The sequence below is a fragment of the Glycine max genome, chromosome 10 (assembly GCF_000004515.6).
Source record: "Glycine max cultivar Williams 82 chromosome 10, Glycine_max_v4.0, whole genome shotgun sequence".
In the NCBI taxonomy this organism is placed as follows: Eukaryota; Viridiplantae; Streptophyta; class Magnoliopsida; order Fabales; family Fabaceae; genus Glycine; species Glycine max.
Genome location: NC_038246.2, coordinates 1623170 through 1642865, shown reverse-complemented (window position 1 = coordinate 1642865; position 19696 = coordinate 1623170). Strand labels below are relative to the sequence as shown.

Below are 19696 nucleotides of genomic sequence, written 5' to 3'. Positions count from 1 at the left end.
AACGGTCTCTCTGTTGTTCTTTCATATGTTATTTCTGTGTTGTTCCCATTAAAATAACAATACACAATTGTGTTAATATTTAATGGTGACATTTAATTTTAAAAATCATGAAAACTATATAATTTAAATGGGACAGCACAATGACAGCATGAGAAAATACCGCTGAGAAGTCAAATTCATGAAAAATTGTGAAGTTTACCGTGAAAGAAAAAAATCTAGTATCTTAAAAATAATGTATTACTAACATTTTTCATAGCCATATTAGTATTTCTTTTGAGCTGCCGTGGCCACAAAACTTATGCGTGTTTTTTTTTTTAAGAAACTCATATGCGTGTTTGAACAATCAAATAAGGAAGAACTTGTATAACCCAAAGTCTAATTCATTTCCAGCATGTTGGCCGTCCCAGACATTACTAGGCAACAATCAATAATAAAATATTAGGTTTTAATAAACTTCAAGTTTACAAGGAAAAAGAGGAAAGAACTAATATATATAAAGGCAAACCCGTCTTTTAATAAACCTACTAACAATCTTTTGGTCCTAACAATATGTTTTTGGTCAAGATAAGGACCATGATTATTTCAATATATGTTGCATTTGGAATTCCTTATCAGAAAATATGATTCTAAAAATAATATAATTTTCAAAAAACATGATTCTCGAGAAGAAAGAAAAAGATTCTATATACATATAAGGAAAATAATTTATGGACACTCAATATAATATATGACGTGATAAGAGGAAAGAAATAGAAAAAAAAATAGGTGTTGAAAAAGAATGAATATTTATATATCATTCTTCAAATATCTCCACTTTAAATTAATTCGTTTTAAGCTTCAAAAAAGTATTTTGAGGAAACTAAATTTAGGAATGTGGCACGTTCCTACTTTTGGAATAAGTTTTAAAACAATGTTTGAGCATGATTGCTCTCTAAAAAGTGACATTTTCGTCTTTTACTTAACCCATACTTCTATTATGAAAGCTGAGTATGTTGCATTATCATAGAAATGTTAGACGTTACCTTATATTAATGCGATAGTAATTTTCCTACTGATTATAATACTAAAAAATTATCATTCAATGTAAAAGCATACGGTAAAACAAACACTAACAAGTAACAACTCAGACCTGACACACCACCCACTCTCTCGCACACACAAATGACACAATTTGACTATAACATTCTCAATTATAATATTCTAAAATAGAGTCAACTCAATGCAAAAGTATACGTTAAAAAAAATACGTACACCCTTGAATTTTTAAACAACTATAGTTGGTGTAGTCTCTCATTTCATGCTGTATCAAAAAAATCTCTCATCATGATTGACAATTTCTAACCACTTTTTCAAATTATTTCAATTTTCAGATCTCGTGTAGTTTGAAAAACAATTAATGATGGATATTCATCCGTCAAATATGGAATAAAATCAACTTCTATTTTGATTCTTCAAATTATGAGTATTATTATATCATTCATTCTATTTCTTGTTTTTGTAAAATTTTCATTTTGCTTTAATTTTTTTCTACGGTCTTTCATTGATATTGATATAATAATATTAAAACGAATAAAAATTTAATATTATATTAAGCATAAATAAAATATTTATAAATTTAAGTACTAAAATAAATCAGTTATAAAATATAACCCCATGAATCATGTCATCTTCATCCGAATAACACATTATAAAATATTTATTTTTTATAATTTAAGCAACTTATTTCTCTAATCTAACAAGTCAAATCTAAAACTTTATTAAATGATTCTCACTAATAACCTCATATTGTTATATTTTATCTAAAAAGAATACACACGACAGCCATGATAACTCTTAATAATAAATATTTTTCCTTGTAACTTGTAAGATTCGGAGAGTTGGAAATAGCCTGAAAATCAGGTTTACTGGTCAAATAGAAAGCATGCAGGAGCACGACTCTGTTTGTGTATATATATAAAACTTGTGGTTGTGGACACCAACAACCAACTTGACTAAGACTTAGATCTTAATTGATTGGAGAAACTGAAATGAAAATGAACGAACTATAATATACCAGCAAAGAGAAATCATATCATACACCTTTTTAAAATAACTACGAATTGCTGGATCCGTGCAATACACGGGTTATCTTTTAAATTATTATAATTTATATAAATATAAATGACAAATAAGCATGGATATAAAAAAATTCATAAAAATATTTGTCATTTTCTTATACTTTATACATATATGTGTTAAAGAATTTGAATCAATTAATTATTCTTTTTAAAAAAATTAAATTTATAATTTTTGGAAAAGAAAGAATACTAGCATTTTATATTTTATTTTTTCTTTTGTTTTATATTCAAACCAAATCGATATTTTCCAATACATATATGTTATTATGCGTTTCATACGTGACCTTTATATGTTTTATTAGGTTGTTTGACGTTTCACCCAAAAAAAAATCATGTATAATGTAGTAGAATTATAATATATTCATGTTCTCTTAGACTTTTATTTTGAATACACACATTCCTGTTCCTTTAAAAAAAATAACTATGTTGTAATAATTAATCGATTGATTGGCACGCTTCCTTTTGATATTTTTTATTCTATTTTTAAACAAGTTATTAGAAAACTAACCTAAATATAATTCACTTATTTTGAAAAAAAAAATGTTCAATATTTAAATCTAAAGACATCTAATAAAAGAAAATTAAGATGACAATAACAACCTGAATCCTCCAATTCAATCCAAACCATCTTTTATTATATTGGATTGGATCACTTTTTGTTTTAAGATAGCAATTCAAACTGATTCACGAAAATCACTACTTAAAATTTTGTATTAGGCTTCGTTGCTTTTGAACAACGATAGTAATTTTGTGGTTTTTAAAATAAACCACCACTCTGTGAAGTGTACAACATAGTCTCGTTAGTTCCTGAAATTTAGTAATAAACTCCAAATAAGTCCATAAAAATTTCAGTTGTTTAATTTCATTTAAGTCGCAAAGTTTAATCACTTACTATCATTTTTATCCCTAAGTATTATGTTAATATTATTGCTTAACTTATTTTTTAAAATTCTGGATTAATTTGATTAATCAATTGTACTTCTAAGAACTTCTTTGAAATTTTCTCAGTTTCAAAAACTAATGCAACAACATTATATATTTACATGGATTAAAATAGTAATTTACTCTTATTTTCCGGTAGGCAATATGGACCCATATGAGTTCGAATTATTGGTTCATAATAATAATTATAATTTTTAATAATTGTTATTTAATAATTAATATTTTGTATTAGACTAGTTTTAAAGCAATATATAATACTTAACAAAATTTGATATAACTGGCAAATAGCCATGTTACAAAAATGAAAATAGGGTTACCAGCAAAAAAAAAAAAAAAAAAACTTATACAGAGCAAAAAGTTAGCGAAAAAAAGTTATAGGAGGTGAAATTTGAAAACAAAATTCACGATATTGTATAAACTGAGAGAAAAATTATAATTAATCTAAAAATAAAATATAACTTACAGAATAGATAGATTATTAAACTATGACTGCAGCCTGCAGGATCGTACATGGAGGGGATCCTGCTGGATTGTCTGGTCCCTCTTATTAAGTTACTATCATCTTACTTTATGTGAACGTACAAACAAATGCAATGAATCCGAGTCAAAAATAAATATATTATAATAGTTAATCACTGCATTAGATTTTAATGTAGGAAAATGTTGACATCATGCCTGACGAACCTCTGCTTGGACTTTTATTCTTGCATTGTGTTGAAGGAGAATTTTTCTTTGAAAGGAAAAGGAGGATTTCTTTTCACAATAGAAGTGAGATACCCGTGCTCTTCTATTATTGTTTGATTGGACGGAGAAAAATAGAATAGATAAAATAAAAGTATGAGTAAAAATTAAAGTATGAGCAGAAATATAATAGGAAAAAGTAAAAATAAGTGAAAAAATAAATAATGTTTAAATATTTGGTCTAAAAATATAATTATTTCTATAATAAAGATTATAAAAGAAAATGAAAACCTTTAAATAAAAAAATGAAAGAATGTCGTTAACTTCATAATAAAACTATAACAAAGAAAATGAAATATTCCATAAAAATTAAACAAGTAAATGACACTTAAGTATCTTTATCTGATCCCAAAATAGAAATAATTACTTTAATATTAAGATATCATATATATTAAAAAAAATTAAAATTAGAAATAATTGGGGAGGCCAAAACTCCTCCGTTCCAATTTACTACGTCCATACGTCCCTGCAAACCACATGAAAAATTATTGGCTAACAAGGAATAGATGCAGAAAACATTTTGGAAAGAATATGTTTTGGTGCCAAACAAACGTCACACCAAGAAGAATAAAAATAAAATAAGTTTCATAGTGTGATAGTGAGGAAAAGAATAGGCATCATAGAGTTATGGCCACGAGTTTGCTTAATTTGTATTTTGTGATGATGATGATAATGATTTGATCGATGTTGTTGTTGATGACGATGATTCTATCATAATTCATATGAGTATCTTTAACATTCTGATCACTCTTGATCCCTTCCTCATGTTATCTACATATATAGTAAGCATGCATTTCGGTATAACTAAACAAGTTTGAGTACATGCTATCTAATGTTGCGCTCTCTGAGAAGGAAGAAGTTGTGGCTTTCAACCAAAATGTCGTTTTAATTAATTAATAGTTTTTCAAAGCAAAAAACATACATGTAGAATTAGCAATCATGGTCATGGCGTGCTCTTCATTATTTATAAATAATTATAAGACAGAGATTAATTATTATATTTTTCTTTTAGTTTCTACCTTATAAGTAGACAGAGAGATTATTATTATACTTTATTTATTTATTTCATAACAATATGTTAGTAAAATATAACTTTAGATTTGTTAAATATTACTTTCAAAGGAATGGTTTGTAAAACTATTTGTTGATATAATATCCTATTTTGTCTCCACCAATACTTTGTTTACTTTGTCAATCCTATCTACTTTGATTTGAATTAATCCAATGTTTAACGTAATACTAGTAGTATTAGACAAAAAAAAATATTGTTCCTAGTTTAAAAACAAATATTTTTAGTAAGTTAGAGCTTAAATTTGTTAAATTTTCTCTAAAAGAACATTTTACTCACTTACCTTTCCAATAAAATGATTTAGAGCATTTTCAGATCGGGTTCGTTCACAGCAAGATACGGTTTCGTGAAGAAACTGGACAGTGGAGAGGATCTTCGTGGAGAACTTGTATACAACAATGATGATATGTGTTAAAAGTGTATAATTTTGTGAAAGAAGTTGGACTTAATTAAAATCTCAATTGAACAGGATCCATTTTTTGGTTCAAAAGTTTAATGGATGTTACAAACAAATACATAAACATAGGAGAAGTTAAAGTTCACATAAAAATATTTTGGTTGATGCTCATATAATTTTCTTACAGGGTATAGGTAAAAAAAATTGAGGTTGAGCATGTTCGATTATTGTTGAAAGATCAACCAAAATTTAATGTAAAATTTATGTTTGTATGAATAAGAATCAAAATAATATTGATTATAATAAAAATATACATAAGTGGAAGATTTTTGTATTGGTTGCTGAATAATCGATAGATTATGATAATAAAAAGTTATTGTGTTGATTGTTTATTTGGCAATAGATTATTGTAAAAAATATAACATTTTATTGAAAATTGAAAACGTTAGTGAATATAATTTTAAACATAAAAATGTAATATGTGTCAGTTTGAAATGGAGTAATGTATATCATTTTATTTATTTTCCTTAAAAACATAATTGTATAATTTTGTTTGTCCTTACAGTTTTATAAGTGTACAATTTTGATCCCTTAGAAGTTTTTATAGCGCATATGATCATGTGTTCAAAATTTAGCAATCTTAATTCACCATTAGTGTGTCATCAATTGTTTAATGAAAATTACTAACTGACCCATTAGTGATAATATGACATTAACATTTTAATACGACAGATTATCAAGACCAACTCTGAGTTTGGCCAAAGTTGGGATGACACAGAACACGGTCTACTATTAAAAGGGGTCAACTTTTTTAAAAAATTGTGGAATAATTTCTCTATATTACTTTATAACTAGATTAACATTATTATATCATTTCATTTTTCTTTTTTTATTTAAAATAAAATGTGACGTGATTAAAAAATCTAATTGGATCTGTTGTTGGATTTCTTTAATATGTTATCTTCTTAAATTTTTAGCTCATTATGACATCAGTATATGTTGTTTGTTAGAGAAGAGAGGAATGGAGTGAATAAAAATAAATGATTATTTTTTATTTATTTATAAGAATTAAGCACAATAAAATAGTTTATAATACACATATATTTTGTTCAACTAACCGGGCTAGACTTCATTCATAGGAATTAATTTGTTTAAATTTATTTATTAAAATAAATATTTATTTTAAATAAAAAAAGAATTTCTACTTATTTTAAGAAACAAGTCATATTTGCTTTTTAAAAATATTTATTTTAAAGTTGTTTTTTCAAAGTATAAACAAACACAATTGACGAGTAAAAATATGAGAAATTAATAAAGTAGAAATGAAAGATATTTAGTTGATGGGAAATACATAAAGACATGTATAAAAATGGACAAACGAGTGAAAATTAATTAAAATAATAATTGTGCATCTCACAATTTTTAAAACTGTTACAGATCTTCTCCACCAAACAAACCAAAATATTTCCATATCTCTCCCCTCGAATTAATATTTTTCAAATAATCTCATATAATATTATTTCTATTTCTTATATATAATAAAATAACTTATATTTATTTTACAATCTCACTTCATCTCAAAAGTATTACAGTTCTTTAATTAGCAAGGGTGATAGTTTTTGTTAGCAGAAAAAATCAGATAGAAAATTGTATATTCATAAACATTTTTAGTTATACCTATACTTCTAATATAATATTGATTTATTTTTATATTTATTTTCTTTTGATAAAATGTTTTGAACATGTGAAAAAATATTTGTTTCAACAATTTATATACATTTATAATTCTTTGTAAGAAATAATAATTACTCTACAAAAACACATGTTATTTTACTTTTATTATATTAAATTATTTTTTTATGTTTTACTTATTATATGTTAAAACAAATAATTCAATAAAAAATATTTTTTTTATTCTAAAACTACACTATTTAATATAAATTTATCATATAACTACACAAAATAATCCTTAATCCATGCAATCACGGGTCAAAAAGCTAATAATAATAAAGCACAAACATATGTAAGGTGAAATAATATTTTATTAATGATAGATCATAACGAACAAACTATAGTATCTTTTTTTCCATAGACAAAAAGTATAAAATTAATTTAAATCAAATTATAAATATAAAATTATTATTTTAAAAATATATAGGTATATTAAAATTATAAAAAAAATGTTACTGATTTCTCATAGGTTTACCAAACCTGATAAGATCCAAGCAAGATGCATGAGTTTGAAAAATATAAATTTATCTTTTTTAAATCTAAACTTATCCCGAATTTATCTCGTTCTCACGTTTATTTTGTATATAAATATTTATGTTATGTATATTTTTTTGGAATAAATTGATGGTAGATGATAATATAAGATTAAATTAAATAAAAAGTGTAATATTTTTTTTTAAAATTTATTAGATTATATTATTCATTTAATGTAACAAAATATATCATTTTTAATAAAATTAAGTATTTATTTTTTATATAATATATTTTTAAATACTCAAATACAAAAGAATCTAATTACTATTTCATCTGGAACTCATAATATATATTGATCATAATTTATTTAAATTAAATATTTCAAGAAGGGAATGATTGAACAATCAAATCGTGAAGATTATTAATTACCTCAATTAAATGTAATAATCGGATAAAATAAATTGTTTAATTAATCTGATCAAATAATTGATATCAATCAAATTTATTAATATTAATTGGTAAAATGCAATCAAGAAAATTAATATCAATTCATAAAATACAAATTCATCAAACAAATTAATGTATTAATATTTGAGTATTAATTAATTTATTAATATTTATATTATTAATTAATTAGAATATTTTTGTCATGATTAATTAATTACCGTAATTAAATATTATCTTAATTACAATGAACAATTGAATTGATATATGTGATTTAATAATAATTTTGAAGAGAATAAATATGAATTTGTCAAGTAACATAATCTCATAAAATCAAAACTTTTTTTTTATATAAATAAGATTATAAATGATTTTCTCCTGTAAAAAATGTTATAAATGATTTATAATCATTAATGTATTATAGTACTCAATAATAACTCGGAATCTCCATGAGAAGCCACATATAAGCATGTGGCCTTAAACTTTTAATTTTTATGGTCCCCTATTATAAATGGATGAGAGCAGCCTCCCAAGTGCCAATAAATAAAATAAGAACTGGACAAACATTTTATTTCCACATGATGACAAGCACGTACAGTCTCATTGATTTCATCTTTAGAACAATCCACCCATTAATGTTTAACAAATTGCGTAAATGAAGTCTCTAACTCTATACTGCAATTTCGCCAGAGCCGGTATACTTTGGACCAAGCTTTTGTCTTTTCTATTCCCATTCGGCCAATCCCTATCTTAGCACATCGAGGCACCGTTTCTTCTCTTGAGCATCACATGTTTTCATTTTAATTAATTGATTAGTCTTATTAACTAGTTAAAAAGTTTTAAGAAAATCTTTCACACTAATTTTATGCATTTCAATAAAATTCATTCTCTTTTTAATTCTTTAACAAATACTATGAGAACAACATTTGTCTTCCTATACTAATAGGAGTACAAGTAGAGGTTACTACATTAAATCTCTAATAGTTAGAGATTCTCGTGACTTGAATATTACGTTCAATTTGTGATTGTAATTAATGCTGGACTATTATTGCCTATTAATGTGTTACTGTATGTGTTCTCTTTGATTTCATTATTATTACGGTCAACGTGATTCAACCTTTGTGTTTAGTCTATTATTATTATTGCTCAGTTGTAAAAGAAGAATTTTCTTTGTGCTTCTCGTGGTTTGACAATAGAGCCTTCTTGGACTTGGCTGGAACAACAGGGAAGCTTGCACGCTGTTTCCTAAAAATAATAGCGAATTTATCTGTAGACCAGGCTGCTATAGTTTTTTTCTTTTCACAATAGTTGGTGAAGATAGAAGCCTCGCTGAAATTAAACTAGACACAATCATGTGACATGGTAGGCGGGTATAGTTGCAAATTTCAACTCAACTAACTAGTTTTTCTTTCCACAAGAGTTTTGTTTGTTCCGGAGATCACGTAGCTAAGAAGAGTAAACATTAAACAAGAAGATTGGTAATTTTTTATTTTAGTGCGCGAAAACCGAAAAGGGTCTTTGTTTTCTTTCATACTATAAATGTATTATCAAGTTGCATAGAAAAGCTTCAATAGCCCCAAGTCCAGAGCGACTTATCGGTTGTTCGGGACAACCTTTTAGTTTTTGGCTTCGACTTTTTTAAGATTCTGTTTTCTGGGTTGCGGGGTCGTAACTCATCCAGAAGAAAGGTAAGTTTTGTTCACAAACAAGAGAAAGAGGTTTCATTCATTTATGCCTATCAATTCACATATCATCGCTGTTCATTCACATCCACCTATTTTGCACTTGCGTGTTTTTTCTTTTTGTTTCCTTTTGTAGCTCTTTTTTGTATCATAGTAATCATCATTTCCAACCTGTCAATTACTGGCTCAAAGGGTATGAGTTATTATAAGTTATAACTTATAACCCTTTTGCGTCTCCTTAACTTTTTCCAACCGTGTTTTCTGAATTATTTCAGGGGGAGCAGAGAAACAAGGTCGATGAGAGTTGAGTTTATAAGGTTGCAGCAATACGAGTGAAGTTTCTTCGTTGGTGCTATAAATAATTAAACATGTCTTCTGCGGCAGCTTCAACTTGGATCACGTCCTTCTCGTGTTCACCCAATGCAACTCCAAATTTACCTCACTGGCTGAGATTCATTTTCCTCTCTCCGTGTCCTCAGAGGGCTCTTTTGTCTGGTGTTGACATTCTTCTCCTGTTGACTCTCTTTGTGTTTGCGCTAATAAAGCTCTATTCTAGGTTCACTTCCATTGGCAACCACAACTCAGAGCTCGACAAGCCCCTTATCAGAAACAACAGAGTTTCTAACCGAACAACAGCATGGTTTAAGTTAACTCTAACCACAACCGCTGTTTGGACTATTTTGTACACGGTTGCTTGCATTCTGGTGTTTACCAGTTCCACCGATGGGACGTGGAAGCAAACTGATGGGTTCTTTTGGTTACTTCAGGCTATAACACAACTAGTCCTTGCAGTTTTAATCATCCATGAGAAAAAGTTTCAAGCTGTTGTTCACCCTTTGTCGCTTAGAATATACTGGATTGCAAATTTCATCTTGGTTTCTTTGTTCACAGCTTCTGGGGTCATACGTTTGGTCTCTGTGGGAGTGGAAGATGGGAAACACTTCAGCTTCCTGGTTGATGACACGGTTTCTTTCATTTCTCTACCTTTGTCTCTTTTTCTGCTTTGCGTTGCTGTTAAAGGTTCCACCGGGATTGTGTCCGGGGAAGAAACACAACCTCTTATTGATGAGGAAACAAAACTATATGACAAATCCAACGTTACTGGCTTTGCTTCAGCTTCTGCAATATCCAAGGCCTTTTGGATTTGGATAAACCCGTTGCTGAGTAAAGGGTACAAGTCACCGTTGAAGATTGATGAAATTCCATACCTTTCACCTCAGCATAGAGCTGAGAGGATGTCGGTAATCTTTGAATCGAAGTGGCCTAAATCAGACGAGAGGTCAAAGCACCCAGTTCGAACCACGTTGCTTCGGTGTTTCTGGAGGGAGATAGCCTTCACTGCCTTCCTGGCTGTTATTAGGCTATCTGTAATGTTTGTAGGGCCAGTTCTAATTCAAAGTTTTGTTGATTTCACGGCAGGGAAAGGTAGCTCTGTGTATGAAGGGTACTACCTCGTGTTGATTCTCCTGTGTGCTAAATTCGTAGAAGTTTTGACAACTCACCATTTCAACTTCAACTCTCAGAAGCTTGGGATGCTTATCAGATGCACCCTCATCACTTCTTTGTACAAGAAGGGGCTGAGGCTAACCGGTTCCGCGAGACAGGATCATGGAGTTGGGCCTATTGTCAATTACATGGCTGTCGATAGCCAGCAACTCTCTGATATGATGCTTCAGTTGCACGCCGTGTGGATGATGCCATTTCAAGTTGGTATTGGTTTGTTCTTGCTGTACAACTGTCTAGGAGCCTCAGTGATTACGGCTTTACTTGGACTTCTTGCTGTTATTGTATTTGCTGTGGTGTCTACAAGAAAGAACAAGCGTTACCAGTTTAATGCCATGATGAGCCGTGATTCAAGGATGAAGGCAGTGAATGAGATGCTCAATTACATGCGTGTCATCAAGTTCCAAGCATGGGAGGAGCATTTCAATGGGAGGATTTTGGGTTTCCGAAAGTCCGAGTTCCAGTGGCTTTCCAAGTTCATGTACTCAATCTGTGGCGTTATTATTGTGTTGTGGAGCACGCCATTGTTGATATCAACTCTCACGTTTGGTACTGCGCTTTTGCTTGGAGTTCGACTCGATGCAGGGACGGTTTTCACCACCACAACTGTGTTTAAGATCCTGCAGGAACCTATTAGGACCTTCCCTCAGAGTATGATATCTCTTTCACAAGCGCTGGTGTCACTTGGGAGGTTGGATAGGTACATGTCTAGCAGGGAATTGATGGATGATTCGGTTGAGAGAGAAGAAGGGTGTGGTGGACACACTGCTGTGGAGGTCAAGGATGGAACCTTCAGCTGGGATGATGATGGCCAACTTAAAGACTTGAAAAATATTAACTTGAAGATTAATAAGGGGGAGCTTACAGCAATTGTTGGGACTGTAGGCTCAGGGAAGTCTTCTCTCCTTGCTTCAATTCTTGGCGAGATGCACAAAATTTCTGGGAAGGTATGTATTTTTTTTGTTTAATGAGGACTTTTGTTTTGTTTACCGTGCAGTCACTAATTTGTACAGTGATGTTCATTTCTGATTATATATATGTTTTGGTGACAGGTTCAAGTTTGTGGGAGTACTGCTTATGTTGCACAAACATCTTGGATTCAAAATGGGACCATCGAAGAGAACATTATCTTTGGTTTACCAATGAACAGACAGAAGTACAATGAAGTTGTTAGAGTTTGTAGCTTGGAGAAGGACTTGGAAATGATGGAACATGGGGACCAGACAGAGATTGGAGAGCGCGGAATCAACCTAAGTGGGGGTCAGAAGCAGCGCATACAGCTTGCCAGGGCTGTGTATCAAGACTCTGATATATATCTTCTTGATGATGTTTTTAGTGCTGTTGATGCACACACTGGCACTGAAATATTCAAGGTCCTTAATTTACTCTCTCTCTCTCTCACTGTTTACTTCTCTCAGCATTCTATAAGTTACACTAATTCATATTTGTTGGACCATTGACGTTTGGCAAGTGCTAGTTTCTTGCTTGAAGTCAATTTTTTGAATCCTTATATTAAAAAATTATGTACAGTTCAGTTTTTGTAGTTTTAGCCAAATTTTAATTTAGAGTCGTTTTATACAGGAATGCGTGAGGGGGGCTCTGAAAGGCAAGACCGTTATTCTTGTTACACACCAAGTAGACTTCCTACATAATGTGGATCTTATAGTGGTAAGCCTCTTTTTCTAATCCTGTAACATTTTGTTCCATTCAATCTTCAATTTAACTTGGTGAGTTTTTCTAATGCATATGCTTGCTTGCTCAAAAGGTGATGAGGGACGGAATGATAGTCCAATCGGGGAAGTACGATGATCTACTTGCGTCTGGAATGGATTTTAGTGCTCTTGTTGCAGCACATGACACCTCTATGGAACTAGTGGAGCAAGGTGCAGTCATGACTGGGGAAAATTTGAACAAGCCATTGAAATCACCAAAGGCAGCTTCGAATAACAGAGAAGCCAATGGTGAAAGCAACTCTCTTGACCAGCCCAAGTCTGGCAAGGAAGGTTCTAAACTCATCAAAGAGGAGGAGAGAGAGACTGGAAAAGTTAGCTTACATATCTATAAACTCTACTGCACTGAGGCTTTTGGGTGGTGGGGCATTATAGCAGTAATCTCTCTTTCTGTGTTGTGGCAAGCATCAATGATGGCAAGTGATTATTGGCTGGCATATGAAACATCAGAAGAGCGTGCTCAGTTGTTCAATCCTTCCATGTTTATTTCCATCTACGCGATTATTGCGGTAGTTTCAGTTGTTTTAATTGTGCTAAGATCCTACTCTGTCACAGTCCTGGGGTTAAAGACAGCACAGATTTTCTTCTCTCAAATTCTCCACAGCATCTTGCATGCCCCCATGTCTTTCTTTGACACCACGCCATCTGGGAGAATTCTAAGCAGGGTAAGAATTCTAAGGTTCGAGTATGTTGTGTTAAATGTTACATGGATTAATAACCTAATTCGTATTGACATAAACTTGTACATTAATGTCATCTTTGAAGTCCACATGTATAATGACTTCTATTTTTTCTTGAACTTATACAGGCATCCACTGATCAAACCAATGTTGATGTCTTTATCCCCTTGTTCATCAATTTTGTGGTGGCTATGTACATTACAGTGATCAGCATCTTCATAATCACGTGTCAAAATTCTTGGCCAACAGCTTTCTTGTTAATTCCTCTTGCTTGGTTAAACATTTGGTACCGGGTATGTACATGGTTGTTCTGCTAGTCCTATGATTGCTAGCATATGTTTTAAGATTTTTAAAGCATGACATGGATTTAATTGATTTGTCTTTCTTAGATTGTCAATTTATGTTAAAAATCTGTGTGTTTTGATTTTTGATTTTGATTTTTTGTTTTGCAGGGTTATTTTCTTGCTTCATCTCGCGAGTTAACTCGTCTGGATTCAATTACAAAAGCACCAGTGATTCACCATTTCTCTGAAAGCATTTCCGGGGTCATGACAATTCGCGCATTCAGAAAGCAGAAGGAATTTTGCGGAGAAAACATTAAACGGGTGAATGCTAATTTGAGAATGGATTTCCACAACTTCAGTTCCAATGCGTGGTTGGGTTTCCGCTTAGAATTGCTTGGAAGCTTAGTTTTTTGCCTTTCTGCAATGTTCATGATCATGTTACCCAGCAGTATCATAAAGCCAGGTAAACAAACTTTATTTCAAAAGGATTATTTGTGAACTGTTTGCCTTGACGATATATCTGGTTTAATCTTTCTCAGCAGAAGAGATGGTGGTTTAATCTTTTCCATCACTTACCCATCACAGTATCACTTTTTTTTTTCTTTTCTCTCTATCTCTCTGTTATTTCCATCTCAATCTACCTCAACTTGATAAATATATCACTTCTCATGTTAGGACGTTATGGGTGTAATCATGAAAAATTGAAAAGTTGAGTAGATAAAGGAGTGGCACTGCTTTTCCTTTACTCGGAAGTCATGTAATGTACTAGCTAGGAAAATGAAGGAATGAGAAAAGTTATAAATAACAAAAACAATATTCTCTAAACAAGACAAAACATACCAACCAAAAGTACAAGAGAAAAAGAAAGAAAGAAAAACATTATAATTACAACTACTCTTTGAAGATAAAAGGGTTCCACCGATTTACACTATCAAACAACAAAAAGGAGTGTCCGTTCCACTTCTGTTCCTTACCAAATTTGTCTTCTAAATTCTAATGGGGTAGTCACGTCACTCATGCCCATCCAGCTCTTGAATTTGTCTTCTAATGATGAGTCATATATCACTCAGCATACTCATCCAGCGCAGCTCTAATCGAATATCCTATGGGCTATGGATGCAAAATGTGTGTGCAACATATAAAACAAAATATAAAGATAGTAAAATCATTTGAAGATGGTGCTCGTGCTCCTTTGAATCATTCAACTATGGAATTGTTCAACTATTACATGTACTGTCTTTCGTAGTTACATGTAAAAAATACTACTAACTTAAAATGTGTTGAAAAGCAATACTTGTATTTATATAGCAGTCAAAAGTTTTATTGTTATAAAACAATTGATCGGGTTGTTCTACTTGATGCAGAAAATGTTGGTTTGTCTCTCTCATATGGCTTGTCATTAAATGCCGTGATGTTCTGGGCTATATACATGAGCTGTTTCATTGAAAACAAAATGGTATCTGTTGAGAGGATCAAACAGTTCACAAATATTCCATCGGAAGCTTCATGGAACATTAAGGATCGCCTGCCTCCTGCAAATTGGCCCGGGGAAGGCCATGTTGATATCAAAGACTTGCAGGTATCTAGATTATAACCAAAGTTTTATTAATTGTACATTACAGTTGCAGTGGCCGAATTTGAATAAGCTTCTAGTTCATGAGAGGTTTTCAATTCTAAAATCTTATTATGAAGACTTCTTTGAATTTCAAATTAATTATTCGTTATGTCTATGCAATGCAACATTGCAACTATCCTTGAAAATAGTGTTAGTGATGTATTATTTTTCATTATCAATCTGCTTTGAGTAGCACACTATAATTTCCTTATGGTAATTTCTTAAACTGTAAACAGGTCAGATATCGTCCAAACACTCCTTTGGTTCTTAAAGGCATCACCCTAAGCATCAACGGAGGGGAAAAGATTGGAGTTGTTGGTCGAACAGGAAGTGGAAAATCAACTTTAATTCAAGTTTTCTTCAGGCTGGTGGAACCTACAGGAGGAAAAATAATCATTGACGGCATTGACATATCCGCCTTGGGGCTTCATGATCTTAGGTCACGGTTTGGTATCATCCCTCAGGAGCCTGTCCTTTTTGAAGGAACCGTCAGAAGTAACATTGATCCAACTGGACAGTACACAGATGAAGAGATATGGAAGGTGAATACACTCAATGCTATATATACTTCATTGATTTAATGGATGAAGTTTTTGCCATCATTGGCCTAATCTCATCACTTTTTAATTATTAATTGCTGTAGAGTTTGGAACGTTGTCAACTAAAAGATGCAGTGGCTTCTAAGCCTGAGAAACTTGACACTTCAGGTTTTAATTATTCTTTACCATTTTCTTTTGTTTACCTGCTTGAATTTCACTTGCATCCCATTTTGTTCTTTACTAATGGCAATAATGCTACTTGAAATGTTATATAGTGGTTGATAATGGAGATAACTGGAGTGTGGGGCAGAGGCAGTTGCTTTGTTTAGGGAGGGTTATGCTTAAGCAAAGCAGGCTGTTGTTTATGGATGAGGCAACAGCTTCTGTTGATTCCCAAACCGATGCTGTTATTCAGAAGATCATCAGAGAGGACTTTGCAGCTCGTACCATCATCAGCATTGCTCATAGAATACCAACAGTAATGGACTGTGATAGAGTTCTAGTTGTAGATGCAGGTATGATGATATATGTATTCTCTTGCTTCTTCTCTTATTAAATAACATCTCATGGACTATAGTCTATAGTATTTGTATACTAAGTTGTGGTCATTTTTTCATTAATAGGGCGGGCCAAAGAATTTGATTCACCAGCCAACTTGCTCCAAAGGCCATCTCTCTTTGGGGCATTAGTTCAAGAGTATGCCAACCGTTCCAGTGGCCTATAAGAAAGTTCCATGCATGTGTCTCTCTCAGCCATTCAGACAATAACAGAAAACCAAACTTAGGCTAAGCCTTTTAAGTTTTGATTGATCTTCCAAGTGCCACGAGAAAGGAGAAAGGCATTTTACTTTAGAGAGGTGCAATTACCATCCTGCATAATTGCTGTTTGGACAAGTGAAGAATGAGCAAACCTTGTGAATGGTTTTTCTAATTACCTCTGGCTTAAGTAGCTCTAGTATACAAACAAAATATAGCCTTTTTTAGGTCCTAATTTATATAACACAGTGCCCAGTGTACAATTACACAGTTGCTCCACTGCCTTTATATTGAATTATGCATCATCAGTAATATACTTTGGACTTCTCGTTGAGCATTAGCTTACAGCATTAAATATTGTTGACCTTGTTCATGTCGCGAAAAGAGTTCTAAATGGAAGATGCATTTTAGATTATCTTATAATTTATGGGATTTTATTAATGGTAAAATTCTATTGTTGATTTTGTTGTTTTTTAAAAAAGAAAAAGTTTATAGTTGCTTGGGAAGAAATTAGATGCATGAGATTCTAAAAATGTTGAAATGTGAGTTGATTTTAATCTCACACACATTGACTGATACTGGTATCAATTTTTATACTTATACCACTTAATATTATTCTTGTAGAATAGAATACAAAATTAGTCAATTAAACCACCGAATTATTTGATATTATCTTTTTTTTTTATCATGTATATCAAATATTACATAAATCATATTTATTGGTATAGTATCTATCAATGAACATTTACTTATATTCTAAATAGCATATAATATGTCAAAACAAAGTCATGTTCGGAAAGGAACAATCCACAGTTTTTATCAACTAAACATCAAGTTGTTAAGTATTGAGTCTTAAAAGACATACATCGTCCAATGGATATAGTCATTACATATGCATGACATGTTTGTATGTTACATATTTTATTTCTGTGAATCACGTGTTCAAATAGTTTCATTTCTCTGTTGTAATATTTATGTTCATAGATTTTTTTTAAAAAATATTTGCTAAAAAAATAAGAAATAAGACAAAATACAATACTCTTTTTTTTTTTAATTTGGTTATATATATGGAAACAATAGCTGTCACATTTTTATTTTTCTAGCAATTTCAAGCCACTATAAATTAACTCGAGATATCCAATTATATAAAATAAAAAATTTAAATATATATTTTTAATTTAAGGACCTAATTAAAAATCACTAAATAATTAATTATCTTACGGATGTATTAAATCTTCTTCCTCTTGATATAAAAATCATGACATAAGATATATATTTTTTTCCTGTTTTGTTTCAAGATAAAAATAAAGAGAGAAAAAACTGTTTAATTCTTAAAAGGTAAGAACTACAACTACTACGCAATTTGCTCAAGTTTTTGTATTTTGTCGCCTAGTTATTTTATTAATGAAGTTAAAATGTGAAGGGCACCATGGTAATCGCACAGTAGAAGCCCGAGAAACGACGTCGCTGAAGCTGTGCTGAAATAACGAGACATTTTGTGCCCTAACCTAGAGAAAACCTAAAAGCCTCGTTGGCGGTAGCGGCAGTGACAGGAGAATGGGAAGGTCGAGAAGAAAGTACAAGCAATCGAGAACCAAGGTCCGTGTGGGACTCCCTAAGAAGAACCCTAGGCTTTTCAAACCCTCTTTCTCCGTTCCACCCAAGCTCTTGCAATCCCTCGACCAAGAGCCTCAATGGGACGACCAAGGCACCGTTAACACCAACTACTCCTCCTTTGGCGTTCTCTCTGACCCTAACTCCCTCACCGAACTCTCTTCCGATCCTCAAACCATCGATTCCGGCAGCGATCTCGAAGAAGACGGTACCTTTTTCCTCTCGTCCTCCTCTTAATTTTCATTCCTGCATCGAATCGAACAGTTTATTATACCGTAATTGATTTTGAAATGCGAATAATGTAATATTCTATTTGGTTTTTGTAGACTTGAAATCTGCCCTAGGAAAGAAGCGAAGGGATGGGAGGAGCGCGCCGCCTCAGCCTCTGACTGCAATGCAACGGATTCATATCAGTCGTCTCGTCGCTAAATACGGAGATGATTATCAGGTTTGATATTTTCGATATTTTTTTCTTTTTCTTTTTTCGTTTGGGGTTTTTAAAGGTTTTTTGTTATTGTTGTTGTTTTTGTTTTGCAGAGTATGTTGGTGGATATAAAGCTGAATCCGATGCAGCATTCAATTGGAACTCTGCAGAAGCTGTGCATGAGGTATCATATGTATCAAAATAAGAACCCGCTCCTTAAGGCCAAATGAAATGGGAGCTTAATTAATTAATCCATGGATGGAGATGCAATGATTGGAGTGGATCGTTTAGCCAAAATTTTTGTCACAGTGAGGACGTGTTTCTCTACCATGTCATCGTTGAGAAATTTTGTTAATGCTTTTGAATTTTTGAATTATTTGTGGATTTTTGTTGTGATAGATTAGGCATTCTGGACCTCTGCTCTTCCAGTCTTCCTAACCTGCTACCACCAAGATTATGTAGCATTTTATTATAGAATTAGATTTTCAATCATGAAATAGAGTTACATACATGCACTTTTGGAGTTTTCACACTCTTAAGAAATCATCTTTGTTAGATTAGGATTTTTTAAGTAATTATTATAAAATTATACGTTTGGTTTTTACACTCTTATTTTTTCTATACAAGCAGCACAGTTCCACGTTTTGTAGTGTGGTTTTTTCCTACTGGAATGAAAATAGCCTACTTGTTCAACGCGTTACTTATTAGGATTAATTTGGATTTTGCTCCGTTATAAGAAATCGAACATTAACGGGTCGCCTTATGGATCGTGTGAAGGTTAATGACCGCACCTGGCTTTGTGGTTTGGTTTGCCTGCAAGTCAAGCTGCTGGAATATATTTCGTGTTTCTTTTTAAGCTTTTCGTGTCAGGCTTCATGGAGATATAGTGTAGAGCGCGAAATATTTCTCTGGTCCAATTTTTTTACCAAGCATCACTTTTTTTTCCTTCGAGGGT

At 31.7% G+C, this 19696-nt stretch overlaps 2 protein-coding genes across 6 annotated transcripts; both read left to right on the top strand.

Moving 5' to 3' along the window:
- Window positions 1–9022: 9022 nt before the first annotated feature.
- LOC100793361 (ABC transporter C family member 4) lies at window positions 9023–17037 on the top strand. Of its 5 annotated transcripts, none has more exons than XM_006588531.4 (12): window positions 9023–9277; window positions 9873–12047; window positions 12153–12473; window positions 12682–12768; window positions 12866–13495; window positions 13639–13803; window positions 13963–14257; window positions 15159–15373; window positions 15646–15951; window positions 16053–16116; window positions 16224–16463; window positions 16572–17037. In XM_006588531.4, the coding sequence occupies exons 2-12, from the start codon at window positions 9966–9968 to the stop codon at window positions 16670–16672; spliced, it is 4506 nt and encodes a 1501-aa protein (XP_006588594.1). In that variant the 5' UTR covers window positions 9023–9277; window positions 9873–9965; the 3' UTR covers window positions 16673–17037. The 5 variants fall into 5 exon arrangements, with proteins under 5 accessions (XP_006588594.1, XP_006588593.1, XP_006588592.1 ...); XM_006588530.4 differs by having other exon boundaries at window positions 9023–9285; XM_006588529.4 differs by having other exon boundaries at window positions 9024–9393.
- A 1100-nt stretch (window positions 17038–18137) lies between these two features.
- LOC100806784 (nucleolar protein 16) lies at window positions 18138–19250 on the top strand. The gene is made up of 3 exons (XM_003536119.5): window positions 18138–18525; window positions 18644–18765; window positions 18855–19250. Exons 1-3 carry the CDS (start codon window positions 18261–18263, stop codon window positions 18969–18971), a joined length of 504 nt encoding a protein of 167 aa, XP_003536167.1. The 5' UTR covers window positions 18138–18260; the 3' UTR covers window positions 18972–19250.
- The last annotated feature ends 446 nt before the right edge of the window (window positions 19251–19696 follow it).

Bases quoted from the DNA above. Each gene is read 5' to 3' on its own strand.
- LOC100793361 (XM_006588531.4), top strand. From the start codon at position 9,966: ATGTCTTCTGCGGCAGCTTCAACTTGGATCACGTCCTTCTCGTGTTCA. The intron at 12,474-12,681 runs GTCCTTAATTTA...CGTTTTATACAG, and splicing joins CTGGCACTGAAATATTCAAG to GAATGCGTGAGGGGGGCTCT. The intron at 14,258-15,158 runs GTAAACAAACTT...TACTTGATGCAG, and splicing joins CAGCAGTATCATAAAGCCAG to AAAATGTTGGTTTGTCTCTC.
- LOC100806784 (XM_003536119.5), top strand. From the start codon at position 18,261: ATGGGAAGGTCGAGAAGAAAGTACAAGCAATCGAGAACCAAGGTCCGT. The intron at 18,526-18,643 runs GTACCTTTTTCC...TGGTTTTTGTAG, and splicing joins CAGCGATCTCGAAGAAGACG to ACTTGAAATCTGCCCTAGGA. The intron at 18,766-18,854 runs GTTTGATATTTT...TTTGTTTTGCAG, and splicing joins AATACGGAGATGATTATCAG to AGTATGTTGGTGGATATAAA.